Source organism: Liolophura sinensis, chromosome 1 (genome assembly GCF_032854445.1).
Source record: "Liolophura sinensis isolate JHLJ2023 chromosome 1, CUHK_Ljap_v2, whole genome shotgun sequence".
Taxonomy (NCBI): Eukaryota; Metazoa; Mollusca; class Polyplacophora; order Chitonida; family Chitonidae; genus Liolophura; species Liolophura sinensis.
In genome coordinates this window covers 12,201,601-12,214,066 of record NC_088295.1, presented here as the reverse complement: position 1 = coordinate 12,214,066, position 12,466 = coordinate 12,201,601, and the positions used below count along the sequence as shown (strand labels likewise).

Below are 12,466 nucleotides of genomic sequence, written 5' to 3'. Positions count from 1 at the left end.
CACTGTATCTGCATTCCAATAATTTCCAGAGATCAGGTAGCAAACGGTGGAGAAAGAGTAACAAGAAATGGAAAGTAATATATGACAACAATAGCTTTTAACAAGGATATCACTGCAGGTTTGCTACAAAACTCAAGATACATGTAGGTGTTCAGGTTAACACATGCTCAGATGAGTGGGCCAAAGTTCAGAAGGTGGATCTGTCATGGTGGATAGCACATGATCCTACCCAGGTATGTTCTCCTCAAGACAGTCCTGCCCAGGATTGTTCCCCTTGGGGAAGTACTGTCTGGGTAATTCACCCCCACCTCCCCCCACCCCCAACCCGTCAACGTAACTCAGAAAGTTTGCCAATTAGGCGCAACAGAATAAGATGACCCATGTCAGGCTGCCAGGAGGAGTTTTCCCTGTCAAATCTTGACAGGTGACAAAAGGCTAAGGCTAACCAAGGCTTGATACCCAGTACTCTTCAGTCTGGGCGATTCATTCTGTCATAACATACACTTGTGCTCACCATATAGCTAGCTGCACCAGACAGTCTGCGGTAGGAAAATGGCGTTCTTCCTATACTCCAGCATAAAACCGTCCATGTCCCCTCAAACGTTCACAGAAAGTGAGCTGCCATGAGGTCAGACTTCACTAACAGCCACATAAACCAGCATGGTACAGTGCCTTTCCAGACACAAGGCTATGTGTTACACCAGGTGCGTAGCCAGTGAAAATGACCTCACCCGTTCGATGTGACCAGCCAGGTAGAGGCAGACTTAACTGCTAAAAGCTCAGTCACTTCAGGATCTGCTCACTTATTGCACACAACTAACTCACAGAGTTAGCACCTGGTCAGAACAGTGGTTACCTCTGGTCACATGGTCAACAGGACTCTAGGATCTCGATCACCCGTGCTATAGACTTTCCTCCCGATGTTGTGATGGCGGTCTGCAGAGAAAAAACAGCAAGGGCAGATAACCACATGTGAGTCACAGAAATAGGATCGCCGTATCCCACAGTTTTCACTGTAACACAGTATCTATACCACCTTAAAGGAACACTTCTTGAAACATTTTTAATTTTTCACTGTTACTATATGCTGTAGAAAAGGTGGTTTAACATCTACCATGTTAGTCAGGTTATTTGTGTAAGTGTACATTCTGAGATGAAGAAAACGATGAATTCCTACAGCACGGCTAGTGGTTAAATACAGCCAAAGCCAGCAAAGACAAAAGGATAAATCACCTTCCACAAGAGGGGCTATTCATTCTTGTGGGGCTATTCAAGAACAATGTCAACATGAACTATTGTACAGTTTCACAATAGTTCACTGATCTAAACTGATCTAAACATATATGGACATTATTAACCATTTATAATACTATTATGCCATGTTTGATGCTCTCACTTTATAGAAGCTCAGTAAGGACAATAATTACTGTCATCTGAATTTCACTCACCGTTAAATTCATGAAACCCAAAAACTTTTTGAGAATTTTAATCATGGGCATGAACTCTCCATCTTCAAAGTATTCCTTAACCATTTGTACAAATTCCTGTGAATATGAAAAACACACATACATGACAGTTGGTTATATACCACTAACTTTCTTTCTCTATGAATTTACGTTCACATTAACCACATATACCTTTTTATTTCAGTGCTATTTCAACACCAGTAACTGCAGTCATTAACCTGATGACATTTTATTTCAGTGCTATTTCAACACCGGTAACTGCAGCCATTAACCTGATGTAACTTATTTCAGTGCTATTTCAGCACCGGTAACTGCAGTCATTAATCTGATGTAACTTTTTATTTCAGTGCTATTTCAGTACCAGTAACTGCAGTCGTTAATCTGATATGACATTTTATTTCAGCGCTATTTCAGTACCTGTAGCAGCAGTCATTAACCTGATATGACGTTTTATTTCAGTACTATTTCAGTACCGGTAACTGCAGTCATTAACTTGATAAAACTTTTATTTCAGTGCTATTTCAGTACCGGTAACTGCAGTCATTAACCTGATAAAACTTTTATTTCAATGCTATTTCAGTACCAGTAACTGCAGTATATAGCACAGCTGCCTGTATTCCACTTTCACAGTGAGTTCCCAGACTAACAATTCCCTGTGCAAGGAGTATACAGAACCAATTCAATTAATGGAAGGTGCAAAATATTAGCAAGTCACTTAGACTCAGACTATTTCCATTTTAACAATCTCTGTATTGCTCACATCACATTCAGTTAGAAAATCATTTGGTAATCACATCAAAAGTTTGGGTAAGAAAAGTATCTGTATATATGTCACATGTTCACATAAAGAAAGAGTAGTAATATTGTAGACTGTACCTGGTTGTCCTGTATGACACAACCAAGGAGGAGTGCAATGTAAGCTGCCACAATACTGTCCTCCATGTGCCTCCCTGCCTTGTGCAATGCTGACAACCAAACAGAAAATACAACATGTTTATAACCATGTAATGTAATTTTACAAAAACTGCAGTTTGTCTGTGAGATACGTTTAAATAATGCGAGCATAGTTTAGAAGGTGGTAAAGCAGTACCTTTAGTAAAATACTCTTCATCATCCTGCTCCTTCTGCTGATCTTTCTGATGCCGTAACTCTTCCACCTCCTTCTGAGGGTCGGGCTTGCTCCGATTAGGGTTCACCACCCACTCTAGCCCAGACTGGGACTCCTGCCATGACCCACTCTGGTTAGCATCCTCTCCCTCCTCAACAGATTTCCCCTTTCCATCTGGCGACATCGCCTCCACTTCTGCACGACGTGCTGCTTCCTCTCTCAGACGGAACAACTACAACAACAACTACCTCATTCATTGATTGATTTTACAATTGATTTTCACTGTTATCTTGATTTCAGGTTTATGTTTAAGCCTCAGCTTTTAGAGATAACTTGAGTGACAGAAATGACAAGAAGAAGAGCTGCTTAGCTAGCCTGTCAGACTCACCCCTATGATACCTTCCAAGGAGCTGACTTGTTTGGTAGGACACGGTTGCTCAAACGATGTAATGGTGCTTGCATTGATGAATCTTCGCCGGTTGATATCACAGTGTTCCACCAAGTTGATCATGGTACCTAGGGACTGTTGTGATAGGTGAGAAATGGCGAGGTATAAAACCAAGTAATGTTCATAATGGTATAAAAGGTGTGAACAATACAAAAAATTCCAATTAACCAAAAGGTCTAAACATTCTTCATACATCAGACTGGTGGAAAAACTACAAAACAACTAAATGAAATATCAATCAGTTCACTGTATACTCAATACAACCCAACTTTATATTTTTCACCAACTTTCAATTCCCTAGTTGAATTCGTACATGAATGTCCTGTAGCAGCTCTCATTACCTGTCATCTTGCATGTGTACTCACCAAAACTAAGAGGTCAAATCGAGTGTCAGGAGGCACAAACTGTGGGGACTTTAATGTACACAACAAGGTCACATTCAGGAAATTCTCTTGTTCACCAATCATTGTACAGCCAAATTCTGTAAAAGGATAGAACATCAGAGGATTTTGAGACAAAAACAATGAATATGACCTCAAATTTCATTCATGACTAAGTTGTAAATTTTGCTATATATCTGGGGTTCTTTAGATCTTAAAACTGTGTTTTGAGGAACGTTTTATTACATTCAATTTCCCGATTATAGAAAAAACAATAAAAATTTGTAAATACACTGTAAATAGGACTTGTATATCAGGCTTTTTGCAATTCATATTATCCTTGTAATTTTGGGTTATCCAGTGAAGTACATTCTTACCATTTTCATGAGTGAGGTTGAGTAGCACTTTGAGAACGGACATCATACAGCTGTGGATGGCCCAGCCTATAGAAGTCTTGTCAATTTTGAGGGTTTCTGTATCCACATTAACCGGGTACTGACTGACACTCTGTTCACACACTGATAGAGCCCTGCAACCAATCAGCAGAGTTGTTGACAAAACTTACAACTAGAGAGGATAGCCAGCATGAGTTGGACTCCTGAGCGAGGTACTGTTATATCTGTACTAAAATATAATCTTTGCTGTTACTGCTGTAAACAGTTGCGCTTATAGTTATCACTGAAATCCATAATGTTTGTTGTTGTTGTTGTCACTAAACTTCACTCTAATGACTCGTCTTCACCAAAATCAGTTGTAAAATCTCTGGTTCCCATTTAAAACAGATATATATATATATATAAATGTAATCACAAAGAACAAATCAGAAAATTTCATTTGTTGTCAAACCTGAGATCGATCTGTTGTTACCACTGTGTATGTTTACAAATGATCCTTTCTGCACATTATCAAAATGACACCCCCGGTGCAATCAACATCTCCTACATTTAGTGAGTGAGTGAGTGAGCACTTGTGGTTTAATTTCATACTTAACAAATTTTCAGTCATATGATGACGAAGGAATCCATAGAGTGTAATGTGCCTCCTTGTTGCAGGATGGATTTCCACCGCTCTTTTATTTAGTGCTGCTTCACTGAGACGCCTTTCCGAAGGCAAGTAAGCTGCCTCGACCCAGTGTGACTCGACCCAGTATTGACCCTGGATCTACCGCTCCCGAAGCAGACACTCTACCAACTGTGCTATCAGGGCCGGTCCCACATTTAGCCAGCACGGGTTCAATGCATCGATCAAGTTTGTTGACATTAGGTGACTAATTCAGCATGATGTTGCTGCCAACATCAATAACCAGGGCTTGGTCGTTCAAACCTGCTTAAAGATTTAATACCAAGTTTACCTTTAAGCCAAGTCTTCATTTTTGTACTTGGCTAAAAAATAATTGTGTAACAGTATATTAAATATGAACTAAATCTCCTGCTGTTACACTCGGACATCAAACAACTGCACTGGCTGCCGAGTGTGGCCACTTCTGAACGATTGGGCCTATATCTGCAGCCTTTCTGTAACCATGGGGTGGGTTATCTTCCATACAGTCTGTATGATAATATGCCTTCACACAAGACCTGAAAAGCTTTGCAAAACTTACCGACAAATAGCAGATATAAGAGCCGAGTTTTTGTAGGAGATTAAGTGATCTTGATTGTCTCTGTTACAGTAAGTAACCTGAAATGAAAACAAGAGCAAAAAATTAATAAATAATCACATTAAATCTATCATATCAAGTATTTTTTGAAATTAGCTTTCCAGCCCCTTCATAACAGGGAGTTTTCTGTATAGATGTGTCACTGGTTCTTATATGCTCAATTATAAATGCTCAACTACAGCCATACTGAAACACGAAACATCTGTTGCTTTGTGTTCAATGAAAGTGTTTCACAAAACAAAACTGACCATTAACATTTATTAGATATGCTTTAATTTCCTACCTGCTCCAAAACTGTCAGGCAACGCTCCACCTTGCGGAAATACTCCACGCTCACATCCGTCAACTCTTCCTCAATACTGGTCTCCATCATCTTAGTACAGTGACAGACTGTAAAACCAGGATTTAGAAGATTTTATATGGGATTCAGATTTCATGCACTGAATGAATTCTTACTTGTCCTATCACAGTTAGCTCATAACAAAATAAGAAATACTGAACCACCAGTATCTTCCATGAAAGAATTATACCCAAGATGTCAAAATCTGTTAAAATACATTAGACAAAAAATATGAAATTATAAAATTTCCTTAATGTACACTTTCTAGTCCATACTTCGTTATCCTTTTCTCTTTTAAATTTACTCTATTTACCTAGAGTTTGGTATGTAAACATGCACTTTCAGAAAGTAATCAACCTTCACATAAAAACTCTTCAGTGGCTTTGTAAGGCGGATTCAATTAGAATCCAGCAAAATGTGCAACTTGAAAAATGCTTCACTTTGGGTGGAACACAATAAAATATCTTTCTTAAAATATGTTCTGTATTCAGCTCGCAACTAACCTGTGTCTACAATGTGGTCTAAAGCACCTAGTATTCTTAACTCCTCCTTGAACACTTCTCCTGCTCGCCTGGACGTCAGACTAAGTAAGGACTCCATGGCTAAATTACCCGTCTGTAACATACCAGTGCAATCAATCACAAGTTGGCATCACAATACTGTATCAGGTGGTATCTGCTACCAGTCTCAGTAACAGACCAGGTAAATGAGTTGTTGTGCCATCGCTGGATTGTGTTCTACCACAATGAATCGGTAAATTATAAATTTATGAAAAAAAAAAAACAAGGGGAGGGGGGAGGTTACTTGCTTTTGAAAGTGTAGCTTCATCTAAAATTTGGGAAAATTTGGCTTTGATGTATTGTCACTTGTACGTATGAAGTCAACTTAAGATAAAAACAATTCTTTCTAGCAAAGACAGAAGTACATTCCTCACGCAATTGTTTCTTGATACAATATCCGACTTACAGATACAGTTTCTAGGTCAAATCTCTTGATTCCACCTTCCTTCTGCATGTTGTGTATCAGCTCCTGGATGCGGTCCTTAGTGCGTTTGAGATCCTTAGCGGCCCCAGAGGAGAGTTTTGAAGGCGTGGTTCCCTCGTCTTCCTGTTGCTCCACCCCCAGCAGTTTTAACAACAGGTCCAGACTTGGTCGATCCAGGTCCATGTTCAACCGGTCTCGACTTAACATAAACATCATGGCAGCAGTACACAGCGACAAACTCTGCAACACAGGAGAAAATACCACTAAAACATACAGGCAAGTGCTCAATGCAAACTAACATCCATATAGTATCAAACAATAACCTTAATAAGCGGTCCGCTGATAGGTACGACAAAACTTTCATCTGTTGTAGTACCGCAGTGTAAGTACATTTTTCAAAAGTTTTGTTAATGACATAACCGATATTCAAGGGGTAGACCACCCTTAAATGAAGAACACATCGTCTGTAAGTCCATTTCAAGCAGTTTCCAAATATAGTCTTTATGATCATTTTACAGTTTCTTTACAGTGAATAAAATCCAGGGAAGACTTACACGAGTGTAAAAAACCTTACCGCATGAGTGTAAGCATCATGTAAGGCACTGAAAACCTTAGCCACTACACCATGAGCTCGTAAATGCATCCTGAAAGATGCCATTGTGCACTTTGTGGCCAAACTTAAACAACTGCAAAACAAACATGACAAATAGTCAACAACATTTTCTTCCAAGGAAAATATAAGCATCTTATTGCATAAACTTTAGTCCGTATTATTCTGTACTGCTAAAAATACATGAACACAACCTTCTCTTATGCAATTAGAGTATGACTTCTATCTACATGTAAATTATTCTCTTTAAATATGACAACTGAGAATTTATGAACTAAAACGTAATTGTCATTAAGATTTACTGGAAAAACTACTTCCATTTTCAAAATGGGTGACGTACAAAGTCAAAACATTAAATTTGCATTTAATTCTCAGCGTTTAAAAAGTTAAAGTTTCCATCATTCTTGGAGATGAAAATAAGTTGATTCTTCTTGTGAAGAGACTAACAGGCAGGCTGTGTAAATACCTAAGACATCGCACAGACGTAGGTTCCGTATCAAGCAGGCCGACAAGTAAGTACTCAATGTCATCCATGAATTCCTGCGTTTCTCCGATCTCCTGACACTCATGAGCCTGCTTTACATTTTTCACAACGGTAAACAACTGAAAACAAAACACCAGAATAAAAGAAACACAGAGCCATATATGTTAGATTCAAAACAAGAATTTTGATGTCAACATAGTTTATGTCATATTTACCACATTTCTGCTGTAGAAAAGTTAAAGGCTGAAGATTTCTGGGATGGCTGTTCAATGAAGTGAAATATAACTAGTGGATGGATATATCAGAAAATATACAAAGTACATGCAAAGATGAAGTTTGCTTTCAGTCATGTATCAGGTACCTCTTTGTGTTCTCTGTTGACATGCAATGATGTGAAGCCTTCCTCCCCAGCCTGCTTTGGCCACACCATTGTCCTCAACAGCTTAGGCTTTTCTTCAACCACTCCGTCGTCATCAAAATCATCATCAAACGCTGACTTAACAACTGGCTTCTTCTTGACCACAATAGGCTATAAACATAATGAAAAACTGAGATACAAATCTTGTGGGTAAAACAACAAAATGTCATTTAATACAGCTTGAGGAGAATTCATAACCACTCTACTCGTAGGGTCTCTCAGATGTCCGTCTTGTCACAACTTACAGACATTATATTTCAGTAACCTATCACGAAGAAACAATAATAATAAGAAATAATGTGGAACTTTACACGTATTAACATTTCTAGTTTCCCAGAAAACTGACAAGACATGGTAGGTGAAAACTGTGACCCAGGTGTGCCAGAGTATGTGCTGTCATCTGCTCAGGTACATGGAACAGCCCTCCATCTGCTTACCTTTGACTGGGCTTTCTGAGGCTCCTCCTCGTCCTCCACTTTCCACGTGCGAGGATTGTACAACGCCTTGCTAGGTGACTGTCAAACAGGACATAAACAACATGTAAATAAGGTGTTATGGGCATCAAAGCCATCATGGTGGTGGGCTAACAGGCCATCAGGACATAGTTTCCTGTGCTTCAATGGAATTTCAACATGTCCAAAGTCATGGAAGCACAATGTATTAAGTATACATTTAACTAAACTATGGATAATGCAGTAAAAATCCCTGACATGACCTCATACAAAAGACTGTGTGAATGAGTGTGGACATCACTGTTATCACTGTAACGTTATATTTACCCTCACAGTAAAGAATTGTTTGTGTGATAGATGTTAATCAAAATGTACCCCAGTCTATGCTTCCATGCTTTGGTTTAATTTACATGTAATGTGATACAGAAACCTTTCTTTCTTTTTCTTTTATTTTTATTAACAGTAGACTTTACCCATGTTGAGGTCACTGTCTGACCTTTCAATTTAAAGACTTACCCATAACAAGCTTTGTGTATTCCACTGACAAATTAATTTGATATCAGTCTTTGCTGCTTCCTGCTTTGCATTTTATCATTGATTATTCGGGGATTAAAAAAAAACAGAATTATCTCAAAATCAAAAGACTAAAAAAAATCAAGCACATATGATACAGATACAATTAACACAGGCTTGAAATGACCCATACCTTCTTTGGACTTGTAAATATTTTTTTCTGCAGATTCTCCTCCATCTCCCTTCTTTTATCAGTCTTGGCTTGGTTTTTACTCTTGAAAATTTTCTTTGGTTCCTTAGATTCATATCTAGCTGGTTTTTCCCTTTTGCGTGTGTATGTTTTGAGAACTGGTGGCTCTGGATTATCATCGTTCCCATTGGTGGTCATTGTGGTTTCTGGAGTCCCCTGATCCATCTCCTGGACAGGCTCAGCCTCTGACAGCTGAGGGGCAGGGGAGAGTTTAGGCATCTCTGGCTCAGAGTCATTCACCTCTGACTCACCGGTCTCTCCAGACTTGTTGCTATTTGGCCCCTCTGACTGGTCGTCCCCAAAGATTTCAGCCACCAGCCTGGCCTCAGCCTGGCTTGGCACGTAGTCCATATTTTTGTTCTCGCCCGAGTTAACACTTTCACTTTCATTATCCTCTGATGAGATCTCACCCTTTCGAGATTTGAAAAACTTTCTCTTTGGGCGCCTTGCACTCCTGCCGGGGAGAGCCGACAGCTGATTTCCACTATCTGATACAAAGTCAAAAGAGTCGGAATCCTTTGGAGGCTGAACTTTCTTAAATGTCTGAGATTCATACGTTAATTTTGATACTGAAGTTTTGCTATTCCCGTCTGTATCTGAGTCGGATTGTTCAGGTTTTTGCAGATCAGGTGTGCTTTTCTTGAACCAGGAAGGGGGGGACACGCGGATAATGGTCAGTGTTTCCTGGCGGCTGGGGTTCTGTGGGGTTTTACTGGGGCTTCTGTACACCATTTTAGCTTGGTATTTATTGCGCTGTTCCCAAGAAGGTACAGAAGACTCTTTATCAAACTCTGTTTTCTCTTCATCTTTAACAGTAGGATTTTTAACGTTGGGTGGTTCAACAGCTTGCTTTGCTGATGAGTATGTTTTTAATGCCTGTGGTTTGAAAGTAACAAAATCATCATCAGAGATATCTGATGTATTGTCAGTATTTTTCTCAGTTACATTCTGAGACGAGGAACTGGAATGTATGGTGATTGCTGAAGACTGGGAGGATCGCTGGGAGTCCACTTTCCCCTCACTCTTAACCGCACCACCTTCAGAGCCATCAGGCTCGCTGTTCTCACATGGTTTATCTACAGTTTTGGCAACAGGAAGTGGTTTGCTAAGCGGCTGTCTTGTGTACGTTTTCACAGGCTTTTTTATCAGACTTATCTCATCATCATCATCATCATCATCATCTAAAGTTTCTGTTTTGATTGGAGATTCATTGCTACTGACTGCCTTGTACTCCTTGAGTACTTGGCGAGCTACAGCAGGAGTAAGGACAGTATTCACACCTGAACCTTGAGTCCTCCGCTTCCTGGGAGAGGAGGGGCCATCGTCTAACTCGAACGTGAACGGATCTTGGTTTGCACGCTTCTGTTCCACTCTGCGCCTCTTCAGATCAAACGCTGTCTCTCTTGATCCTCGCACAGAGGTGAAGGACGTTTTGCCCCATTTGTGAATAGTTGCCCTTGCGGCTGTAGGCTTGTTGATTTTGTCGCTGAAGATCTCATCAAATGCTCTACTGCTGGTCGATTCCTTCACCTTGGCATAGGTTCTGGTCACATGGCGCGGCATCCTGTCACACTCTGTACCCATTCAAATACCTCTACCACTGGCAAACCCTGCAATACAGGCATGTCACTATGTCACTATCATGTGGACAGTCACCCAACAAAAACTGAACGATATCAAGGAGTATTCGAAGAGCTGCTTACTGAAATAATCATGGTCAGATAATTGGAATGAGCACAAGACAAATATATAAATAATATTACATTATCCGTCTGAATTTTGAGGTCACGTCCCTTCATAAAATACAAAAACACACTGGATTTCACCTTTGTACACTGTATGAAGAATTTTGTTTCTCAAACAGTTCTCATAGCAGTTACTGCAAGTTAATCGTTTAAATTACATCATTTCACTTATATATGATTGATCATCATATCATAATATTTTCAGCCAGACAAGGGTGACAGGTAATCCTACATGTATAAATACCAAAATACAACACACTTGGGTCACATAGTCATTGTTCAATTCTCAACTTTTCAAAATAGGACTAGAACTAAGGCTAAGACTGGAAAACAATGCTAGCTTTCTTTTTAGACAGAACATATGATGCAGATTTTTTGCTCTCAAGCTTTTCTTTTCCTTGCCAAGACAAATTTGGGTTGATGTGAAAGTCATATTACAAAGAAACATTTAACAGAGCTCTGAAGTCCTATGGTAAATAGGGCTTGATTAATCGCTACAATTCCATGCGAAGGACAGGTCTTCAGCAGACAACTCTCACTTCCAATGTTGCAGTATTGTTCTGCTGTAGTCAGTAATATTCATTCAAGGCTAAAGCAGCGTTCTATGGTGTCAATTCATTAAAACATTTTAATTTCTAGTCCAATGAAAATATGTCACGTTCAAACAGTGTGGTTTGTTGCACACTACAAAACATATAAAGCATTTGTTCCATCTTCACTTGAATTTGAATCTGAATTGTACAAAATGGCATGACAACTGACATACTAGAAGTTCTACCTCCTACTCAATCCAGCATGGACGAACATCCTGAACCCGATTTTTCATGTCCTATAATGTTGTGCATTCTAACTTCAAAGTCTTTTTTATCTCCGAGGAAACATTATTTTTCACCTTCTTTTTGGCGTTATCTCCTCTTGTGCTCTCCCAACTGTTACAGTATACAAAGTCAACAATTTCCTAAACTGAAGAACAAGATCTAGAACTGATGATGGGTGAATATAAGGTAAATCTGTTTAGCTAAGTTCCTTAGCAGCCATTTATTATTGTCATAATGGTTAACATATCTTCAAACACGGTAAATGATGGTTCACTTTAGCTGATGGTCAGCTGGTATACAAGGTGCTGCCATACGATTTGATAATGCGCTTTCATAATTCTGACGTGACACACTCAGAGCTAGTCAAAACACGGAGATCACATCACGAACAAGGGTGTTTTAGCATCATATACTATTACAAATTTCTCTAAAACAACAACTTATACCTGCTGTATACACAACGCTCACTTCGTCATCTTTGTAAGAGGCATAGTTCTCAGTAATCTAATATAGGTGGACAAATCAAATATAAATGATCATACTGTTTTTTCGGCATGTTTTCTTATTCGAGTCCTCTGGTCGGCGTTCCCTTCACATAAAGGATATCGCCCATTAACTGCATTTCCCCGGAGAGATAAACCACGAAACGATCTATGCAACCGTGGGTGAAAGCCTACGATATCAACCTGATTACTTACCTTACAACAAGAAAAAAAGAAACGGTAGATTTGGTATAAAAGATAGGAATAATATCAAATCTTCACACCCTGTTCCATTTTCAGGAACTCGAAAT

General features: G+C 39.3%; 1 protein-coding gene across 1 annotated transcript; it reads right to left on the bottom strand.

The window, feature by feature from the left end:
• Positions 1-329: 329 nt before the first annotated feature.
• On the bottom strand, positions 330-12,466 carry LOC135473097 (wings apart-like protein homolog). Its single transcript, XM_064752914.1, has 17 exons — positions 12,372-12,466; positions 9,054-10,720; positions 8,333-8,410; positions 7,839-8,006; positions 7,460-7,596; positions 6,958-7,069; positions 6,366-6,623; positions 5,903-6,014; positions 5,343-5,449; positions 5,003-5,079; positions 3,780-3,931; positions 3,388-3,503; positions 2,963-3,097; positions 2,557-2,806; positions 2,343-2,431; positions 1,449-1,544; positions 330-936 (listed from the first exon to the last, which is right to left on the bottom strand). Exons 2-17 carry the CDS (start codon positions 10,692-10,694, stop codon positions 871-873), a joined length of 3,594 nt encoding a protein of 1,197 aa, XP_064608984.1. The 5' UTR covers positions 10,695-10,720; positions 12,372-12,466; the 3' UTR covers positions 330-870.

Coding starts and splice junctions, on each gene's coding strand:
- LOC135473097 (XM_064752914.1), bottom strand. CDS start 10,694: ATGGGTACAGAGTGTGACAGGATGCCGCGCCATGTGACCAGAACCTAT. Junction 8,411..9,053: donor TATTTACAAGTCCAAAGAAG/GTATGGGTCATT, acceptor CCTGTTTGACAG/TCACCTAGCAAGGCGTTGTA. Junction 1,545..2,342: donor GTGTCATACAGGACAACCAG/GTACAGTCTACA, acceptor TCATATTCACAG/GAATTTGTACAAATGGTTAA.